This window comes from Leuresthes tenuis, unplaced genomic scaffold, assembly GCF_036924035.1.
Source record: "Leuresthes tenuis unplaced genomic scaffold, fLeuTen1.0.hap1 SCAF_16, whole genome shotgun sequence".
Lineage (NCBI taxonomy): Eukaryota > Metazoa > Chordata > Actinopteri > Atheriniformes > Atherinopsidae > Leuresthes > Leuresthes tenuis.
This window is the reverse complement of record NW_027325370.1, coordinates 15,872,490-15,894,082: the sequence shown is the minus strand read 5'-3', so window position 1 is coordinate 15,894,082 and position 21,593 is coordinate 15,872,490. Positions and strand designations below refer to the sequence as shown.

Genomic DNA, 21,593 nt, shown 5'->3' with positions numbered 1-21,593 from the left:
ATATTTTCTTAATGCTATTGTTGTTAGGAGGAAAGCTGTGCTGTCCGGAGGTGGAGGGAGGTTTGACTATGCAGCTAGATGCTGCCGGCGAAGTTCAAAGCTACAGCGTGCAAGTCTGTTTCCCATTAGAGGCTTGTCACTCTCCTCACGTCACTGAACAGAGAAAAGAGGAAAAGCACTCCATATGGGATCCATTTACCTTCATTATTCTGCCTGGGGACTTTGGAGACCTTCCTCTCGCCACTTCTTTTACACACATTTAAGCACACATGCACATAACTGCAATCATGATCACATGCAAGTGGACAACATGAGCTCATAGACAAAAATGAGGACACGGAGAGATGAAACGCGTATATACATTCCAGCATTAGCATAGAAATGTAAATACACATGATACGCATACAAAATGCAAACAAGGGGAGTCGACGTCATCTTGTTGTGTCATAACGTTGGCTGTTTATAAGTTTTGATTCACCACATAATCCATGAAGCAATACTAATCTTAATCAAACTGACGTGGACATGAAGCAAGAGCATGCGCTCACTCCTCACTTACCCCCACATACGCACACGCAAACAACGTCCAACCACAAAAACCCGACGCCACCTCCCCGGCAGAACCATTAAAGCTGCCAGTCCCCCCAGAGAGAGTTACTACAGACAAACTAATGGAAAGATGGAGGGTGAAGGAGAGAAGGCGACGCTTATTAAAGATCAATCAAGGGAGGACAGGAAGAGGGAGTGTGTGTGTGTTGGTTGGTGGTGAGGGTTGGGGCGATGGAAAATAAGGAGGGTGAGAGTGAAGGATAAGGTGAAAATGCAACAAGCGCACAAACTTTTACCCATAAAATGCTTTCCATGAGAGATGCTCCAGAATGATTTTTTCACACAGACCACTGAACGTTTGAACACTTTATTAATTACAAAGCGGGTGCACAGCCACTTATGTAGTGGGCGGGTGAGAGGTGGGGGGGCTCTTAGAGTTTGACTCCAGTACAAAAAAAATAAAAAATAATAATTGCTTTTCTCCGAGCCATTAATGCAAAGCGCCTCCTCATTCGGGCCGAAAAAGAGATTATGCGGATCAACTGGTTAATCGTAACAAAATAAGCAACTCCTAATTCCCCTCTAATTTCCTTTAAAAAAATGCAGTTATTTACTTTTTTCTAAACCTTTTCTCTGGATATGAAAACTGACACTTCTGTTTGGGTGCGCACACAACAATCTTCCCATTGCCTTCTTACATATTTGAATGGGTGGACGAGTGTTAACTGTTGTCACACAGAAAGCCCACTTGTTGCTTCCATTCCAGCATACTGATTGGTCCAACTCACTGTGTATTAGAGCTTCAGTTTCTATAGTTTTCCAACATAACATAATCATGTTAAAATCAGAAAAAGAGCAGAGAGAAACTTTTAGAACTACAAGGACAAGTTTCCTTTCAGACTTTCATTAATACTGTCAACTCTCTTCACAAAAACCTGATGAAAACCATTCCAAAGCTGTGGAAGGTACAAACGTCTCTCTTTGAGTACAAGAAAAAAAAAAAAAAAGTCCAAGCTTCATGGAGGTCTCTCACTTTGAAAACAACAGTGAAGCAAACATTACTTCACTGCTTTCACAACTTTTTGTCTGATTTAAAAAGGAACAAATGTGAAAAGCTAGGTTTAAACTTTAATTGTGAGCAGCTCCAACTGTAAATGGTATGCATTTCAAGACTGGATTAGAAGCATCTAATTTACACTCTAAATTTACAGAAACAACAACAGCAAAAATGTGAGAACTAAATCCAGTAATTTCTCCATTCGCCATAGTTTGCATTCACGGGACTTGTGGTAGTGTTGTGTATTAGTAAAACTGAATATATCACCATCATGAAGGTGCCCTGCCCCATGTCAGAAACACTTGGCACTGGGTGCCAAAATAAAATTAAATAAACGCACCCCACTGAGCTATTTTGTGTTTAAAAAGACATCTAATCCAAAAAACATTTTCATAATATCGACCATCTGTCTGCTGACTCTCAACTGACAAAGGGTTTTTGACACGTTGGTGTTCCAACTATATTTTTTAGCAACTGGAGAGTAGAAAAAAAATCTTAGACTGCAAATCAACTAATTTCCAAACAAAGGTCAACACCTGGGATCCTGGGATTTTGGCATGATATACAGATTTCAGTTGTGCATCTTACATATTTACAGTTGTTTTCGTGATGTGTATAAATGACGTTGCATGGACTAAACTGATTGGGTGAATTAATCTGAGATCATTCAATGACAAGAACTAACTGCTCAGACAGAACATTACAGAAGGTGCAGCTTTTTTTTTGTAATTTCATCAGTTTCAGAATCATGGCTCATCCATTAGAGTTTGAAGGAATGTTTAAAAAACTATTATGTTTGCTTGTAGTTCATGTAAGCAAATCCAAGCGTGCTCAGTTCTCCCACTTATGTCTGAGTTCTATCCACCGTGCCTCTTTTCCAGTAACCATGCGGTTGCCACAGTTTCCTTGGGGTCTGATGCACCAGACGACCAACAAGCCCACACGACTGAAACTTTATTGGTGCTAAACACCCACCAATGACAATTACCCAACCCACCAGCAGGAAGTAACAGTCCGCAATCTGTCAAACACAAGACCTGGAGAGCATTTACTGTAAAACATCTGAAGTTGTTTGAAACAGGGAGAGCCAGACACATGCTCTCCAAATGACAAGGATTATTAATTACGCAAGAAGTACGTCAGAGGCGACATGGAGCCGAGACTCTGATCAGCTTAAGTGTGTTTGTTGTGGCTTATTGTCAAGGAAATGGGAGAAATTGTCCAATTACAGTTCTGCTGATTATCCTTATGTTAATCAATAAAAACTTCTACACAGGTGGCAAGAGATTTTATAGGCAATGAGCTGAGTAAATCTTTTTGGTCTGCTCAATACAGATTGAACTAACTTCTAAAAGATGGACGGGATCTATTTTTTGGCCCCTGTTCTTCATGGAAGTGTTTTAAGTCACTCACTTTTATGTAATTCGAGAACCAACAGTGAGGCAAAAGTATTTTGTTCAAAATGTAGAGGCACAACTTATACAAGTTGAATTAAAGAAAGATCTTGAGTGTAATTTGTAATGCAGAGCATTGCATACAGATACTTCTTTTAAAGGGTGCAGCACAAAGAGAAACTGCATTCAGTAGAAGATTGTGAGAATCTTTTGATAAATGCTCTGTGGAAATCATATCTCAACACATGAAATTTCTCCTCTCTGCGTTGTCTTATCTTTTAAGTTTGTGTAGTTTCTGCTGAAACAGAGCAGAGGTTAGTGCTACCTGAATGCAGTGAGGTATTCAGCATCTCCCATGGGTGGGTCCAGTCCTCCCGTAAATGCCACATTCACATTGAAGCCCTTCCCAGCTCCAGAGCCAACCTAAACCCAACGAAATAATTAGAACCGACATAATACCTGTGGTGCTACAGCTCGCAATAGGGTTACATAGTTCCCATGATTTCACCCACCTCAGCTGGTGACCCACTGCCAGGGAAGAAGTTTCCGTCATCGTAGCGATGAAGAGAGATGTAGAGGACGCTGGGGTCATTGTAAAACACTTCCTGGGTTCCATTACCATGGTGAACGTCCTAATAGTTGGGATGAGGGAATGTATATAAAGACAACAATTAGCCTGGAGATAAAGTTACGATCAAACATCCCTCGTAAGATCTTTCAGTATAAACAACAGTAACAGTGAACAAAACAGCTTACCCAGTCAACAATCAGGATCTTGCTGACGTTGAGCCTGTGCTGGAGCTGCTTGGCAGCTATCGCCACAGAATTAAAGTAACAGAAACCCCTGTTGGCAGAGAGAAAGACACAAATTTTAACTTTTAAAGACAAGCATGAAAAAAGTTCTAATTGGAACAAAGAGGCCCTGGATTTTTTTTTTCTTTTTGTCGGTTCAGTTATGGGAACTATAGAAGGCTTTGTTTCTTTTTTTCACAGATTTTTGGCCATATGTAACATCTACAGGGTTTTCAAAAGCTTTTTTTCTATGCTTCCCTCATGCTCTCGATGATAACATTAACTCTGATGCACATTACTCTTAAAACAATTTCAACAATGCAAAACTATGAGGACGTGAAGGGAAAATGATAATGACAAGTAAAGTAAAGTCCAATCTGGTGTTAAGAAGCTCAAACAACTGCTCTGCAATGGTAAACTTCACATACTTTCACATTACCACCAATTGCTCAACTCAAATGGATAAAACCGGATAAAAGATATTTTTGCGTGTGTCGTTTGCATCAACGACAACAAGATCAAACGTCATAATTGTGACACCGCTTTGGAGATTAAATTGAGACACATCAACTATTTTGAAGTAGGCGCTATTGTAGAAAGTTAGCGGGTGACATTTAGCTGAAGAGGACGGCAAACGAGAGGGACAAGAAAGCTAGATGGTTCGCTTTTGCTGTTTTAGTGCCTGTCCATAGCAGGGCTGTTGGAAATTTGCAGGTTCATGTCGACAAAGCTCAGCGCACGTGTACTGTATCAGAGAAAAGCACCAAGGAATCCCAACAGAGGATCCTCATTCACATGACCTAGCCACATATCAGATGTACATCTTATCTCACACACACACACACACAAGGCTTAAAAATCGTAATTAACAATTGGATTTTGGTGAACTCGCAGGCCTGGAAAAATTTGCATACGAGTCACATCAACAGAAAAAGTCAGACTGCGCTCTTACACTTTGACTCTATAAAACTTCACATTCCCATGAAGTTCAAAACACACACACACACACAGCAAAGAACTGGTTATGTTTTCAATGGTAACCATACATCATAGATTTTATCAATAATGATGTTCCTTCTTTAGTTTCGCACTTCATTTTGCATTTAGTTCATTCAAAAACTATCATGTGGAATTGTTTTGGACAATTTCATCGTGTGCCCAGGATGAATCGCAAGATGAACGTTCTATCAACGTCCTCGGCGGTGAAGCTGCAGACGGGACGGTGAAACCGGCCGGACTGAGCAAGAGCCTGAAACAAACGCACATGCGGACTTACATTGGAATGGAGGGGTCTGCGTGATGCCCTGGCGGTCTGACCACAGCAAAACCGTTCTGCGCAGAAGAGAAAGACATTGTTTATCTGCGTCTCACTTGAACGAAACGAGCTTTAATCAAACTTTAAATAAACAACCATATTTCTGCCATAATCAAACCTGTCATGTATCTAGACGAGACGAGTTTTTTTTTTTTTTTTTTTCCTGGATTGCACAAAGTTTGCTTACATAACTGTAGCTGTAGAGTAGTTTTCTGCTCTTTGATCAAATAATACTTAAAATCTGCCGTTCATATGGTTTAAAAGTGATTTACTTTGATTTTTGAGCCCAGAAAAAAAAAAAAAAAAACCAACTTCATAATTTAGGTGCTTGGCTCAAAAAAGCATACCATATGATGTCTCTGTGAGGTGAATCAGTCCTGACACATTCATTTCAAAGAATATTCAATCCTTGCAACAAAAGTCAAGATAACTATCATGTTATGTTGAAAATTAGTATGCATGGTGTTAAATGCCAACAGTATGTATAGTTTGTGGAGTGGAGCTTGTCTTGTGGTTGCACTGTGGCTATAATGCTGTATAGCAGTTGTAAAGCCATCGCCGCCCAGTTCGGACTAAACATGAAGATGATTTATTCCTGCTTTTCCTTCTCTGTTTTCCTCATTTCATTTAATGTGTATTTACCTGTGGTTTCTGGGTAGGGCAATACATGCTGAACTGGACATTCTGCTGGCACCAAATTATTTCAACTAATCATATGAATATGTACATCCAATTGGAATGATGCAGCTGTCCCAGGCTTTTAATCATTGAGAGGAGAAAAAGGAAGACCATTTTGGTCATGAATAGATGGGAAAACCTATAAAACGCATGGCTTTGTAGCTCTAAAAGGCTAGAGTATTGCTGTATTCTCAGCTGACAGTTCTCCCCGAACCTTGCAGTTGACTTATAAGAACACGCCGCTGCCAAAAGCAGAGTGCAAAAACATTTGAGTTCTCAAATTTGATTCTGGCTCACAATCCAGTGCCTGAAAAGCGGTAAACTTGTGTGCGCGGCGGGTATGAGCTTAAAGTTCTAAACTTACTTGAATGTGCACGTACAGTATAATGTTTCCTCCTAGCATTCGTTCTGCCTTACTGAAATCATCACAGTCATGCATTACAATAAGGCAACTATATTCCAACCTCCAGCAAACCATGTATACCGAGTATGAATTTCGTAAGTGACTCCAGCGCCTTGAAGCTGATGATAACATCCAACTTTACTGCAAATAGGGCAGGTGAATCAAAAAATTAAAAAATTAAAAAATTGAGAGCTAGATGTCTGCTGTGGTTTTCTCATTGATGCTTGACTACGTAATGTTAAATGACTTCTGAGTTCAGTTTCTCACCTTAAGTTCTCCTTTGGCCACCCTGAACGACAGCTCAACGACGCTGCCTGCCGCCATGCGTGATGCCGTGGAGGTGTGTGACTCATTCCAGATGGTGTCATTATCAACCTGTCAATCAAAGGAAACATGGCAGAATCAAAAGGAAGCTTTCAACACTCACCCATAACATGTGGCATTGCATACTGAATTGGCCTTGGTTAGCTTTGAAATAAAACATTTGAAGAGACGATTTGTGCATGGAAATGATACAGTGTCACTTTTACTCTGACATTCACAATTTCAATCCCCCCCCCACCCCCCCCAAAATTCTGTTTTTCCTCTCCTTTGTTTGTCCTGAATGTCCATCTGGCTCGCACAATGAAATCGAAGGCATTTCTTTCATCCCTGGTCGTGGCCATGTTGTTCTCATTAGTCTGACTTGTCATGGTTCAACACAGACCGTCAGGCAAACGTCAGCACTGTGCTGAGCCCTCTTTCTATTCCTCTTTAATATCCTGTCTGTATTTCAGTCTTCATGCAAATTTCCTTTGCGAGTCTTTGTTGTGCTATTTGAAACAATGTCATGTCTCATCTGTGCATTGCTTATGGCATATTGTATGGTTTTAATTAAAAGATGTATGTTTTCTCTTACCCCTACACCCCCACATGGTAACATCGTGAACATCCTTTGAGAGAGGATTCCTAAAACAAAATTAAAAAAAAAATGTGAATTTTAAGCAACATTTTCACATATTCCAAGGAGTGCTTCCTGTTGACTTTTTAAAAATAAACTTAAATATGAAAAATATTTAAAACAATTTACCAGCCAGCTTGCGGTTGTCCAGTTTGAGCCTGTTCAACGGGTTGGTGCCATATAGCAACACGTGGCGCTCTGTATGGACAGACTGCAGCTCCTCCAGAGTGGCTTTACGACCACGAATACTCTGTATGGACAAAAAGAAAAAAGAAAGATCAATCTAATTGACTTTTCTCACATATAAAAACTTCTGTTGAAAGATATCTTACACAACTACTGTATGTGGTACCCTGAAGGGCCAGAGATATGAGATTACCGTAAATTCCAGAAGATGGAGCGTACCTGAATATAAGCCGCACCCTCTAATTTTAAAAAGAAAATCCATTTTGTACTTGTGTAGGCCGCACCGGATTATGAGCCGAGGATTTTTAAACTTTTAATTAAATGCATATGATAACATAAACAAATACATACTGCAAATGCTTTTTTTCCCCAAACAGTGCCTGTAACACAGATGGTTTTGACTTAAACACCTATCGGTAACGCACAAATACGTGGCGTAAATGCTTTTTTTCCCCGAACAGTGCCTGTAACACGGCTGGTAAAAAAAACAAAAACAGTAGCCTCCCAGGAAAAGTCATTGATCGCCTTCTTCATCTTCCTCCTGCACACTAAAACCATCAAAGTCAGCTTCTTCAGTGTCCGAATTGAACAGCCTCAGAACTTCAGTCTCTTCGTTGTCGTTCTCACAATCTCATCTCGCCTTTAATTCAAAAGCTGCATCATATGCGTTTCTTCATTTGTTTTCCATGTTGAGGGTGAGTACAAATGACCGATTTACAATCATTTAGTAGCATAAGTGTGTTTGATTTATCGTACAATTTCATTGGACCACTGTGAACTGTTCGTTAATTTTATTGGTCTAATGTTACGAGGCAAAATGTTTTTGGCGGCATGAAAAAAAAAAAAAAAGAGAAAAAAAAACACTTTAGCCGCACCGTATTATAAGCTGCGGTGCTCAAAGCCTGGGAAAAAAGTAGCGGCTAATAGTACGGAATTTACGGTAAATAAGGAGTCATAGACATGTGGCTCATCTAAATCAGTGTCTGCACCTACTCAGAAACATCGATAACAAGACTATTCTCGGTGTGTGTATGTGTGTGTTGTACCTCGCACTGTCCTCTCAGGCCTCTCTCCTGTAGGCGGGACCAGATGCTCTGTATTCTCCCAGCATGTTCGGGGTGACTGCTGTTGTCTCCACATGTGCACTGGTGTTTTAGCATTTGAGAGTCATACACCAGACCTGCGTGCACACACACACACATGCAACACACAGACATTACACACCAATTCTGATAAATGTAAAAACTCATGATTTTCGGAACATACAAACTAGAAGCCAAAAGCCTTATAAAACCTACCAAGTTATGGCTGAGAGCAGCTTAATTTAATTTTCATCTAAATTTATTCAACCCTCAAGCCTGAAAGAAGAAGCCAATCAAGATGTGGTTAACAGTCAGTGTAAATAGACCCTCAGACGTGTTTACAGGTTGTTTGTGGTCTCCAAAGGTCATTTTTTTTTGTTCATGACAGCTACAAAGGTGGCAAACTTTTTATAGTTATTTTTTCTTTAAATAACTTCCCTGTCTAAATTGTATCAGGGCTTAAAGTGCTCACCGCACTTGTTAAATCCACTTAGTCAGGGTTAAATACCAGCTAAGAAACAAAGTAAATACTTAAATAATAGGGATCAGTTAAATGAGAACAGTTAGACAATTAAACTCTTAGCTGCTTTTAGAGGCAGTGAAGAGCAGTGGCTGTGTGCTGGCCTTATTAAAAGTCACAAACTGTCAGAATAACTGCTGCCTCAGAAGGACACGGACAGATAATCTAACATTTTTCTTTAATTAACAGAGATATTGAATGTTGGATGTATAGGGAAGCTTTAACAGAAAAGCAGTTGTATTTGGGAAATGCATTTATCTGTTTTCTTTGACACTTAGATGAGAGGATTGATACTAATCTTATGATGAGCACTACATAAGACACAGGTAATTAGCTCTGCTTAGCCTAAAAGCAAAAATCAGGGGGGAGACTCAGTTACTCAAACTCCATACTATGAATTGTTAGTGTTAACAAAAGATCTAAATTTATGCACATGATCAATAAGTTTGGTGTCAAGTCAGTAGAGACTTCTGACATGAAAATAATGTAAATCTCCTCATCCAAGACCTGGTCCACACATACTTTGACATTTTTAAAAATTGTTGAAAATAAATAAACGAATAAAAGTACACACAACATTTTTATCCCCCACAACAGCGTTAAATATAAATTTCCATTCATGCAGAAATGTAGAACAAAGCCAGAATAACACAAGTTTTACAGTGACGAGCAACTGTATATATACACAGGGCCAAATACTTGTTTTACTGTAATAAAAAGACAGGCCAAAGGCTGTACACTCTCATGTCGGATCTCCCCCTGCAGTCTAAAGTTTACACTATACATGCAACTTTTTGACAGCACTGGCAAATCATTTAACAGCTGATGTGCGGGTAAAGCAGTAAGAAAACAGAGAAAACTGCCCCACCCTTCTGTCGCCCTCCAGCGACACTGAAAGTGAATTCTACGTTATTCAGCAGTGATCTCCACAGCAAATCCTGACGCCACTATTTCTTGGAATAATTGGGCGGTAACTTTACATTTAAGTGCAAACGTGTAAAAAGTCTCAGGATTAGATGCAGCAGGCAAAAAACTAAACATTTAAAAAAGATTAAGTCATTCAAAAGGTTTGTTTTGAATGACAGTTTGTGTCCACAAACTGTTTCTATGCAGATTTGAGGCCAACTTGCATAGAAAAAGATGCATTTGTAAAAAATAAAAATAATGAAAAAAAAAATATTTTGGTTGGAAATTGTTCAACACTGACGACAAAGCAAGTAAATCGATATTCCTTCATTTTGATCCAAACCTTTTGAAAAGTAAAATCTTACCGTGTTGTTCTTCTTTTTCTATGTTTAGCTTTATTTCAACTTAAAAATCTAAAAAAAGCAAAGTGATCGTAAAAGTGCTTCTTATGTGCACATAACCTTGAATCTGAGACAATCGTTCCCTCTGGTCAGTACGCAGTGGTAAATGCTAGAAAGTTCAATATTAGTTATTTTTTGGCTGCTTATTTGTCATTATGTCTATGGGTACTCTTGGGTTGCTACTTGGCAGAACTGAAAAAGGGCCGGTTGCACTTAAATGGTCATGATTCTCAAGACCGCAGCCACTGAGGCAGCCTTTATGCAAAGCATAGTCGAGAAAATTAAAACGCATAAAACATGTCAGACTCACCGGTGGTGAAGCGTGGTTTGCTGCTGGTGTCCTGAGCAGTCAAGCTCAGGGGTTTCTCAGGCAGAGTGAGTGAGGTGGAGGCTGGAGAAGACTGTGTGCGTGACAGGGGGCGATGGACACCCAAACCATAACCAGCCCCACCGCCGGTGCCACCGCGCAACACGGGCACTCCCAGGGTCTCCATTTGTCGATGCAGCTGCTGCAGCTGCTTCTGCTGCTCCCACAGCAACGACTATGAAGAGTGGTAATCAAAGAGCAACATCAAGTCAATGATAAACTTCAGATAAAATTTTAATATGTTTTGATAACACAAAGACCAGCTTTAAAGAAAAACAAATCCAAAGAGATTGGTTAGCCATCAAAATGCACTGTCAACCACAGAACTTACTGCAGCCTAATGTAAATGAAACAAAAACCTTTTCTTTCACGACTTGTACCATAAGAAGCTATTTGTGTCTGTTAGTATTGAGTATTGGATGTTTTATCTTCTGACACAGCTGGACTCCTGACCATGTGGTTTGTCTGATCTTTGAATAACAAATCCGCTAAAGACTAATGGCTAAGCCTATAGTAATTACACCCTGACAGTTCATTATGCTGAAATGACCACTTCATTCAAACAATTTCCTGTCAAAAGACAAAACAATGAAGCCCCAACTAGAATCATGTTAGTGCAAGAGTTAGGCCACCATCTACAGGACTGAAGAAGAACAGCAGTGTAGTTATAGTACACCGATCCATCTGCTTCTTCAGTGTGTATGTGTCTTAAAGTGTGTGTCATTTGTGAAATTGCCCAGTGTTTCCAAACCTGGTTGAGTATGAGTGCGTGTTGCAGGTTTATTTGCTCCTCGTGGGTCTTAGATGCTGTTGGTTCTGCCTCCCTCAGTGACTCCGCCCTCATTCTGCTGTGATAGGTCGACTCAGTGGGTGAGACCCCACCGCCGTCCTCAGAGTCCATGTCCTCAGAAGGGATCTGATGCAGTCTGGGCTTCTCGCTGGACTTAGACATCAGCTTTACACACACACACACACACACACACACACACACACACAAAATGAAGATTTATATTGAGAATTTTAGAACACTTTTTCAAAACTTTACCAGAAACCCAAACAGAGGAACTTACAAGGTGCATTGTTGATGTGGGTGTTGATGATAAAAACAGGTATTTTTCTCAAGCTTAACCTTGATAAAAGGGATTTAGCATGTTCGGGGAACTTTAGGGTCATAAGTGGTAGCTGGTGAGGCTATCTCATGGGGAAGGACATCTCTGTGGTAATCTCAAGGTATATCTTTATGTCAGCAAATAGTTTCAAAATTCCCAGTTAAGCCTCACCTCACAGTTAAAAAAAAATGCATAAATACAAGAGGTTGACAGGCAGATTTGATCTGAACTAAGGAAAATGTGGAACTTCTTAAAAGCCATATGTGAAGAGCGTATAATACCTTGCCCAGGTGTGTCTGCTGTTTGAGCCTCTCCAGTAGTTGTGTGTTGTGCTGCTGTTGCATGAGATGTGTGTGGAGGGCGCGGGGGCTTTGGGGAAGGGGCTCCGAGCGTGTCCTGCTTAGGGGCTTGTGGGTCTGAACACCTCCTGGTGACAAGTGGTCCAACTGCGGCGCAAATGGTAGCGGAACAGAGTCCAGGCCCGGAACTGCTGAGAGACAGGGTGGATGAGGAGCAGAGAAATGTATTTAAGTGAGCAGAGACAGAATGACATGAATGCAGACATACCACCAAACAGCTATTATCATGTGACATGACTTTCTACTGTCTGGTAAATGGAGATGTAGAGGATTCATAGTGCATGTAAGACCATTGTTTTGTCAAAATAGTAACAACACTAAAATAAAAAAGTGGATTGAAGAAATCATAATTCAAAGGGTGCAGACTGAAACTAAAATGTGCATAATAAAGATAACCACTGGGTGGTGCTCTGGCATTCACATGACTAAAATCAAAAATCATGCCACTGCTTCAAAGGTTGACAAATGTGCATGTGTCGACTTGACTTGTAAATATCTAGGACATGTTTTGCATAGAGGATTGACCTTTACAGTGCGCACAATTTTCAAAGAAAATCAGTTACTGAATGTTGCAGCGGTTTAATAACATCTGGCGGGGTGCCACTCACAGTAAAGTCTGACAACAGTCAAACACCCAGAAACAGAATCTTTTAATTGTCAAGGCCACAGCAGCAACTTTACATTGAACAAAGCACAACAAACAAGAACACAGTTCAGGTCAACTTGGTGTAGTATCTGAAAATAGTTTGAGTGTACAATGTCCTGTCCAGTTCCCTGAATTTACACACAATTGAGTCAGTTCAATCCAATCCAGTCAATAAAAAAATTTAAAAAAGAGGGAGAAGAAATTTCATTCAAATCTAGTTTGGATTTTACCACAGAACTATACAATAGACAGCATGAACACTTCCACACTTTGTACCACACAAGCAGTGAAACAAGGAGTTTTCATTTAAAGCATCTATGATCACTTTCCAAATCATCCCCAAGCCATTATTTACAAAAAATATACAGGGTGCTCACTGTACAGGTGACTGTGGGGGAGTCAGCGGTGGATATGCTCCAACTGATCGAATGATTGAAGAAACAGTCCCAATCAAATTTATCTAGAGCGACTCCGCAGACTTACCAATGCATTTTACACGAGGTAAATGGAACAGATCGCCCCCAATCCACTAATCCTTTCAGAACAACATCAAATCTGCACCAAAGCCGTATGATAGTATTTCAGGGAGGAACTTTTGAAAACCTTTGCCCGATTTGACATGTAGTCTAAGACTGAAATAGTTCATTTAACTTAATTCTACCTGTAAGACTTAAGGTTTGCAATTTTGACGAGTGCACGTACACCAAATGTGTATAAGTGAAGTGCAAGTGTCAATGTGAGTGTGTCTCACCAGTAAGAAGCGGAGTGTGTACCAGTCCAGATGGTTCCAGGATGATCACAGGCAAGTGAGGGTTCAATTGTCCAGCTTGATCTTCTCTGAGGGGGAGGAAGACTTGCGAGCCCCCTGGAGTAACCAAAGGAACCCGGCCGACTTTCAGGGAGGACAGCTCTCCTTCAGCCTGCAAACACAGATGAACAATATTGTAAATACAAGTACAAATTTGACCACAGACTAAATTACAAACCAACAACATATGAAGAAACAGTACGCAGAAGTGTGTTGACAAAACGGGTCAAGATGACATGATTAGTAAAAAAAAAAAGCTTTCACACCACTAAAATTTCACCATAGAGATATCAAAAACCCAACAGCATCACTGTCACCATGAAACAGCATTTTAAGTGCACTATGCTTCCTTTAACTGATGTACTTCCTGCTTAAAAACAGGATGTCAGAGCTGTTAGATTTTTTTTAAAATTTCTTTTTATTCATAAATCTATTTCACTAAGATTTTAAATATCACTTTTACTCTCTATAAACTGTACAGCACAGACACTGCAACTACAAAGACGTAAAAAAAAAACTCTTGAATCTCAGTTCAAATGTAGTATATTCCTTTATATCCCAAAAATTCTTCACTGTATTCAAATGAAGCACGTCATTGCCACTTGATCGTTAAAATGACTGGCAGAAAATACCCTCTTTTCTCCAAAATAAAAGAGTCATCGAGATGCAACAGAGTGTTTACCCTTGAGTTGGCTGGCAGTCCCAGTGTGATGGTGGGCAGAGTGGAGGAACTCTGGATGGTGAAGTTAGCCAGAGTGCCGTCTCTGAGCAGCAGCTTCTGGGCCTGGAAATGCCAAACATAATTACCGTTAAATGAAATTAATATGCGATGAAATGCGCATTGAACTGTACTTAAGTCAAATGTTTAACATGCATTCTGCATAAAAGAGTTCAACAGAAACAGCATTTAACTAACGTCCGTTATTCATCCCATAACTAAGACTTCAACGTTACTTTTCTCCGCTGTAGCTACAGTTTTTCTATACTCTCACAACAATTTCTAGTGCTTTACAAATTGTTGTTCTTCAGTATTCTAAAGCAGTGTAGTCTAAAGAAAAATAAGTTCAGTGTTTTATTCCAGGCTCACACTTGGCTCTGTGCAATGATGAGTCAGACATCCACAGCAGGTGTGACCGAGGTTGGGCTGCTCTGACTTTCTGTGATTAAATGAATTATGCATAAACAGCTGACAAACAGAGCTGCCATGCTCTTGTGTCATTGCTTTAAACATGTCATTACTCAACATCTCGTCAAAGTCAATGTTTTTGAAGCAGCTCTTATTTTTCCTATCTTTAAGACAAAAGAATGTCTCTCAAAAACCAAAAGGGGGATGTGTTGTGTTTAGCCTTCTACACTTCTCTGTATGTTATGCATGTTAGGGTTTATCTTACTTTATCTTATGTACTTAATCTTAGTGACAGTCGTGTAAACATTATTCTGCATTATAGCAGTTGTTTTAGATTATTTTATTTATGAATATTTGGAGTTTAGTTTCGTTGCTAACCTCATGCGAAAGGCCGCCTGCAGATGGCAGCAGTCCATTCTCAGTTGGCAGGCTATCATTAGGAGAACTACATCCAGAGACTGGAGTGCTGCTGCTGCTGGGGGAAGAGTCTGGTGAAACACATACTTGAGTGAGTTTGGGGATATGATCAAGCGCAAGTTAAAATGTAAGTTATAACATCGGCAAATCCTTAAACACTCACTGATTAAAGCAACAACAATGCATGACTGTCATTCATTACTTTGTTTCTGAGGCGTGAGATTACCCAGTGTTTCTGGAACTCTGTGTTTGATGGTGGGTGGGGCACTCTCTTTGCGGGTGAGTGGACTTTTGCGGGTGTTCAGGTGTTTCTTCAGCTTGTGCTTCACCTTCAGGTTTGGCTCAGAAGCTGACAAAGTAAAGCAACGTGCGAAATGTTACTCATTCTGATCATGTGCAAACCCTTTACCCGCTGCTACTGCTGGCTGTAATACCGAAAAACATGGAAGTAGTTTCAAGTGTTCGCAGCAGACATTTCGACTCGTCGCAATTAAGAAAACACAAGTGTTACCAATAAAGAACCAATAGAAATACCCTGCGAGTTGGAATTTGGAAAAGAAAACGTACAGATTTCAAGAGAATGAAAGACTAACCATAAAATATACAACAAAGAGTTTATCAGGTTTAATTAATTTTACATTTCACTGTGTAACAGGAAGGAAAATCCTTTGACAGAATGCAATTTAATATTCATAACGATGTTTTCATTAGTGTATAACTGTATGACAATAAGAATCATTGTGTTTTCACTGCCTTTAAATGAGAATCTTTTTATTATCCAAACACATCAGACCTTGTCCTTTCAGAACACATTTCACTGCCATGTTAATGCTGTAATTCAGAAAGGACAAATTAAAGACTTGTGCTTTTCTGTCTTTGGCCCCCAGCAATTCAATTTGCAATCTGTGCGGCTAAATGTAACTTCAACCAACACACTGGATGGTCCGGTGGGGTCTTTTTAGTCCATTCATTAAAGGGCTGTTACATCAAAATACGATCACAGTGGCACGAAGTAGCGATCAGAAGTATCGAACAATAAAAGAATCTTCCCTTCTGACTTTATTGTGAAGGACACAATTTGTAACTAAACACTTCAGAGTTGTTGAAAGAAAAATCAACACATAAGACGCAACTTAATTTCAGTTCACTCATTCATCATATTTTTGAAGAGCATATAAAATCATAGAGCTTGACCCCCGCTTCGGTGTAAAGTCGACGTGTGTTTTACCTGCTCTGCGCAGCGGTGTCCCCTCTGAGCCCTCACACGGAGGCTGTGATGGAGATGAGACCAGAGGCCGGGAGGATACGCTGGGGTCTGGGCCCAGCTTTCTGGGAAAACACGACACACACATATACACAACCTTTAGGCTGACGTCACATGTACTGTGACAAATATTTAGCCGATACTTATTTAGTATTTTGATATCTTCCTTTTTGGTGTTTGTTTCAGTGCATGCTGTGTCACCTGTATGGTACAGGATGTGCAGTCAGGGAGTTAGAGTTTGTTCTTTCCAGTGCAGCCTGTTTCTGTTTCTTAAGAATCACCTCCTGGAGTTTCTGTTTCACCAGGGAACTCGCGACAGCACCTGTCAATCAGTTACAACGGCTAATCAAAAACATAGAAGGAAATCGTCAACAACTACAGTATAATTGGAGCAGCAAGGATCGTTCTGAGACGCAGTGTGCACAAGCAGTGCTTGTTTGCGTATCTGTGCAGAGCATAATTTGTGACGAACACAAAACGCGAACTAAAGAACAGACACAACGCTGCAAACAGTTTTGAGAAATACTCGGAAACATGCAGGCATGAGAGAGAGCGTAGATGCATTTGTTGTCTGGAGCATTGTAAAGTCACATGTTTGTTTGAGAGAATGCTTGCTGATATTCTCATGCATGTGTGTGCTAATGTGTGCAAATGGAGGTGACAGCAGGTGCTAGGACAGATCGTGTCAATATTGATCCAGTCACTTTATGTGCCCAGACCCAAATCTATATTTAACTCCAGTGTTGTAGCTCCACTTGTCAGGTTATATTTAGCACTCATTTAAAAGCAAACAACTTTGAAAGTGAAGTGAAGTGACGCAGTCTATCACTGTTCAAAGCTACACATCTATTGCAGGGACTTTCCTCTCCAGCCAAAAATAACTCTCTGGGGCCATAATTATTTTTAAAGGTGTCATATAAAGCTCAGTGAAAGAAATGCTACTTCAAATGGTTACTGACACATGTAGTAACATGTTAGTGTAGTTGAAGTTTAGTGAGTGTATGCATGCAAATGTACTTACTCTGTTGACTTTTGTCTTTGTGTTTTAGTTGCTGCAACTCGTGTTGTTTCTCGTGGTGTTCCTGCTCTCGCCTCCTCTGCTCCATATTAAACTGTCCCCATCAAACACACACACATGTTACAGCAACACACAGAAAGCTAATCAACACCGCACTTGTTCTTTTGCAAAAGTTTTCAAAGATCCTTTTCTTTACCCGGATTTGCTGATGCAGCTGCTGCTGGGAAAAGGAGGTGCGAGGTTGGGGCGAGAACGGTGTGAGGAGCAAAGGTGGGTGCAGCGGGGTGAGAAGCGCCGTGTCGGAACCAGGGCGCATTCCCCGCTCTCCCACCCTGAGGTCCATGGGAAACAAAGCAAAGCAGGATGCCGGCACTGCCACTGAAGAATCTGGGAGAAGAGAAACAAGAGAAAGCAAAGGGAAAGGAGGGTGTTAGTTTTCTTCAGCCCTAAGAACATCTGATTGAATTGATGATTTTAATCATACTTTACAGCCCAAAATACTATTTTGGAAATTAACTCATTACAGATATGAAGACAATCCACTACCTGCATGAAGTGTAAAATATAAACTTTCTACATGTTGTTGGTACATATTATTTGGAGCGTTTAAACAAAAATTTGACAGGAGACAATCTCTATAAACAGATGTCTGTGAGCAATGACCATGATTTATAATTTGTGGTTTGTTTTACCTCTTATTAGAATAGTACAGGTCCAATGAGGTTTGAGAGGGCCTTGTTGTACACAGGTAAACATTGCATGGACATATTTGCTTCTCACATGACTCGGCTATGGGCTAAAAATGAGTTAAGTCTTTTGTTAGCTTTTAAAATGGTCTTCATTTAAGCAGTAATCAGCGAAGAAAACACTTCTGGCCAGAGTTTACCCATTTTTCAGATATCGACTTGGTACACCATAAAAAACACCACAGAAATATTGGCAGTTGCCCCAGACCACAGGCAATGGGTTTCCCCATTTAGTCATAAAATGGCTAACATATTGCTTGAAAAGAAGCTATGAACATGCTACCATAGAAAGACATAGAAAAATAGATAGTTGATAATAGGTAAAGAAGTTTTTTTTTCTTTTTTTTTTCCCTTTTCCCCCCACAAAAACATAAACCATAGACAGTGGCCAGAGTGCTCTCAGTTTAGAAAAGCAGGCTAAGGCTTAAAGCTCCCAAGAGTACCACTAGAAAAAAAGTGACAAAATAAATAACTGATGCCAAGGTGACATGGTGGTAAAGTCACAACACACAAAGTATTTGTTGGAAATCCTATGACATTTTTTTGTAGGTTTGAGTTGTTTTAGATAGAGGAAATTAGCTCTTCTGTGGCCCTCTGAGTAGCTGTTAGCTTAGCTCCCTTGTCATTATTCCTCCCTGGTTTTCCAAACTGAGAGTGCCCTTTCTGCAGTCTACTGCAAGTGAGGCACTCATCGCTCACACGTACTTCACGCAAACCCCCCCCTCTCGAAAAATAAATGGACTATCTCTTCAAATGAACATATAAATAACTTAGTTTCATGTGCACAATCAAGGCAGGAACAAAAGAAATAAAATAAGACCGTCTCTCACTGGTCAGTCCATCTACAACAGAGACACACATATACACATTTTCATGCTCTTTGCATGCTGTTGGGGCTATTTGCATTGCATTGGTGAGTCAGTGGGAAAGATTGCCTCATCCAGTACTAAATACAGGATCCAGGAAGGGAACAGCTTGGGAAAAGGCTAGGGGTAGTTTCTGCCCATGACACACACACACACACACACACCAAACACACAGATGTTCTTGCCTATTCACAAAAAAATGTACGGTGACTCACACTTACACAGCTGTAAGCACACAAGAGCTTCATATGCATCATACACTAACATGAATGCACATGTCGATATCTCTGTAGCAAGCAACACTCAACTGTAGAGTATACTCTATTCTGTATGCACTGGTCATATGTATTCATTTATATACATGAATAAATATGCATGCAGGCTAACCCTCACAAAAATTCCAAACACTGACACACAAATACATTTTTAACACATTCTCACAATGCACACTCATACAGAGCTGCACACACAAAACAGGCTTAAACAGACAACTACTGCGTAAACCTGCCTGATGCTGAAACCAAAACTTAACACACAAACGCATACACAGCAAGTCTTGAAATGACTTTAGCCAACATCATCTGTGTGCTGCTTTGCCAGGTATTCAGATGTCATGCTGCACAGTGAGGAGTAAATGTCACTCACAGAGAGGTTTGACCTCATGCCAACAGCCGCCCTGGGAGAAAGGAAATACAAGAAAATGGAGCGGAAGCGACTGATATGTTATTAAGGTTGTTTTCAATATCTCTTTTTGGGTTAATGTGACTTAACACGAAGTGTGTGTGGGCAGCATGCGCAGTGTCAGGATCGCTCCTCCATATTAGGATGTGCAAATACAAAGAGTCAGTTTGGATGCCGACCATGGCTAGAATAACAGAAATCACTTGGCAAAGACATGCATTCACATAAGCCAGCACTGCTGTGCTCATGTATTCTCCACAATGACAGCAAAGAATAATAAGGTTATTATTCTGAGGAAAACAAGGAGAGAACACACTTATACAAGGAAACAAAGACTGCTACAGTATTAAGACACACACATACACACAGTCGGGAACACCAGTGTCTCATGCTTTCCCTGCCTCCCATGGGTTATTAATAGCTACACACACACACACACACACACACACACACACACACACACACACACTGGTCCAACATTTACCTACACAGGGTCTTTTGTTTCTGAGGGGAAAACCACACACACACACACACACACACACACACACACACACGCACACATACACAAATTAACCCAATGATGTCACCTCTGGTTTCTAGTGATTGGCAAAGTGAAAAGATATATGTAAATGATTTTCTCAAAGTGTTTAAAAAGACGTTTCACACGCATGAAATCACACGACGGCATGAACCTCGGTGAACAACAATTGAAAAGAGTCTTTTACCGACTTTTAACTCATTTTCTATTCGTGTACCCGGTGTACACAGTTTTACTAGACACATTTCCCTGTTGATATCTGATGACTCATACCTCCAGAATGTGTATATTTTCAGTTACACAGTATGGGAAGACGAAAACAGGGGTGTGAAGATCAGTTACTGACACAGACAAGAGTTTCCATACCATCATTAATATTTCTCTTTCCCTTTAAAGTTGACAAAGTAAGAAGCCTATTTATCATCAGCTGTGCACAGCGCTGGGCCCATAAAACTTCAAACTGAGGTGTGTATGAACCCCTTCTTTGCCGCGATCAAAGTTTAGTTTTTAGGCATACTTTCACAGCGCATGAAGCTAGAACTTTAGCTGAGGACTAATATCTCCGATCATTTGACCAACCAAGTGCACACTGACTCTCCATCCATGTCTTTTAGGATTGCAGATTAATTAAAAATGGTGTAAAAATTGTGAGTTCCCATGTATTCAAGAGTCTACAAAAGCCGTGTGGTGGTTTAGTACATGAACTTCAGCAGCCACATTTAATCCCTCTACCGTCTTCCTCCCCAGGGCCTCTCCACGTAACATGATGCACCGATGTTAATAGTTCTCATGGAGAATGATATTATGTTTCAGCTCATTACATCTGCATGGAGCTGTTACTCAGAGAAGAATAACAAATCTTGACCTTGTGGTTGAAATTCTGTGTTGATTTCATTTATATGGCACAGCTTTTCGAAGCAAACAGAGCTGAGAAGGCATGTTCTAGAATAACATACAAAGCATGCAAAGCCATTTACCGTAGACACATCCATTTATGCAACAGGTCCATGTTGAGTGGTTCAGGTAATCCGATATGTTTGCCTTCAAAAAGTCAACTGCCAGGAAAGTCAAAGAACTATTAAGGGTACAAATGCAATGTTTAAAACTTTATCAGCATCAAGATGAGAAGGATTTGAAGTGGTTCCTGTGGTTTCTGTTCTGTTGGAATTCCTTTTACTTCATACAATGTGAATCATTGGTGGTTTCAAACTTTTCTTTTTTGGGCTTCTGGAACTAAACTTATTTCTGGATTTCAATCGAGAGCCTTTTAAAGCTGCAAAACACCTGTTGGGCTAGCTCAAGCACTGCAGGACTTGCAGGAAATGCAAGTTTGTTTGCTGGTCCGTATCATCCTTGTTTATTTCATTGTTATTGGCAAATGGAAAAAAAAAAAAAAAAAAAAGGTCAACATCAAAGGAAGCGTGT

General features: G+C 40.2%; 1 protein-coding gene across 5 annotated transcripts in view; it reads right to left on the bottom strand.

The window, feature by feature from the left end:
* LOC140271456 (histone deacetylase 7-like) overlaps positions 1–21,593 on the bottom strand; it is a 167,780-nt gene that overhangs the window by 112,431 nt on the left and 33,756 nt on the right. For 4 of the 5 annotated variants that reach the window (XR_011907848.1, XM_072366685.1, XM_072366686.1 and 1 more), the window contains 19 exons: positions 17,534–17,724; positions 17,341–17,431; positions 16,521–16,641; positions 16,284–16,384; positions 15,282–15,404; positions 15,017–15,126; positions 14,195–14,296; positions 13,456–13,624; positions 11,981–12,189; positions 11,342–11,545; positions 10,534–10,765; positions 8,361–8,494; positions 7,258–7,378; positions 7,087–7,136; positions 6,456–6,563; positions 5,069–5,124; positions 3,757–3,844; positions 3,513–3,632; positions 3,326–3,423 (listed from right to left, as the gene is read on the bottom strand). Coding sequence is in view for 4 of the 5 variants with exons in the window: in XM_072366683.1 (XP_072222784.1) it covers positions 3,326–3,423; positions 3,513–3,632; positions 3,757–3,844; positions 5,069–5,124; positions 6,456–6,563; positions 7,087–7,136; positions 7,258–7,378; positions 8,361–8,494; positions 10,534–10,765; positions 11,342–11,545; positions 11,981–12,189; positions 13,456–13,624; positions 14,195–14,296; positions 15,017–15,126; positions 15,282–15,404; positions 16,284–16,384; positions 16,521–16,641; positions 17,341–17,431; positions 17,534–17,724 (2,428 nt within the window). In the remaining variant the exon portion in view is untranslated. The remainder of the gene's footprint in view (positions 1–3,325; positions 3,424–3,512; positions 3,633–3,756; positions 3,845–5,068; positions 5,125–6,455; positions 6,564–7,086; positions 7,137–7,257; positions 7,379–8,360; positions 8,495–10,533; positions 10,766–11,341; positions 11,546–11,980; positions 12,190–13,455; positions 13,625–14,194; positions 14,297–15,016; positions 15,127–15,281; positions 15,405–16,283; positions 16,385–16,520; positions 16,642–17,340; positions 17,432–17,533; positions 17,725–21,593) is intronic. The other variant, XM_072366684.1, reaches the window with a different exon arrangement.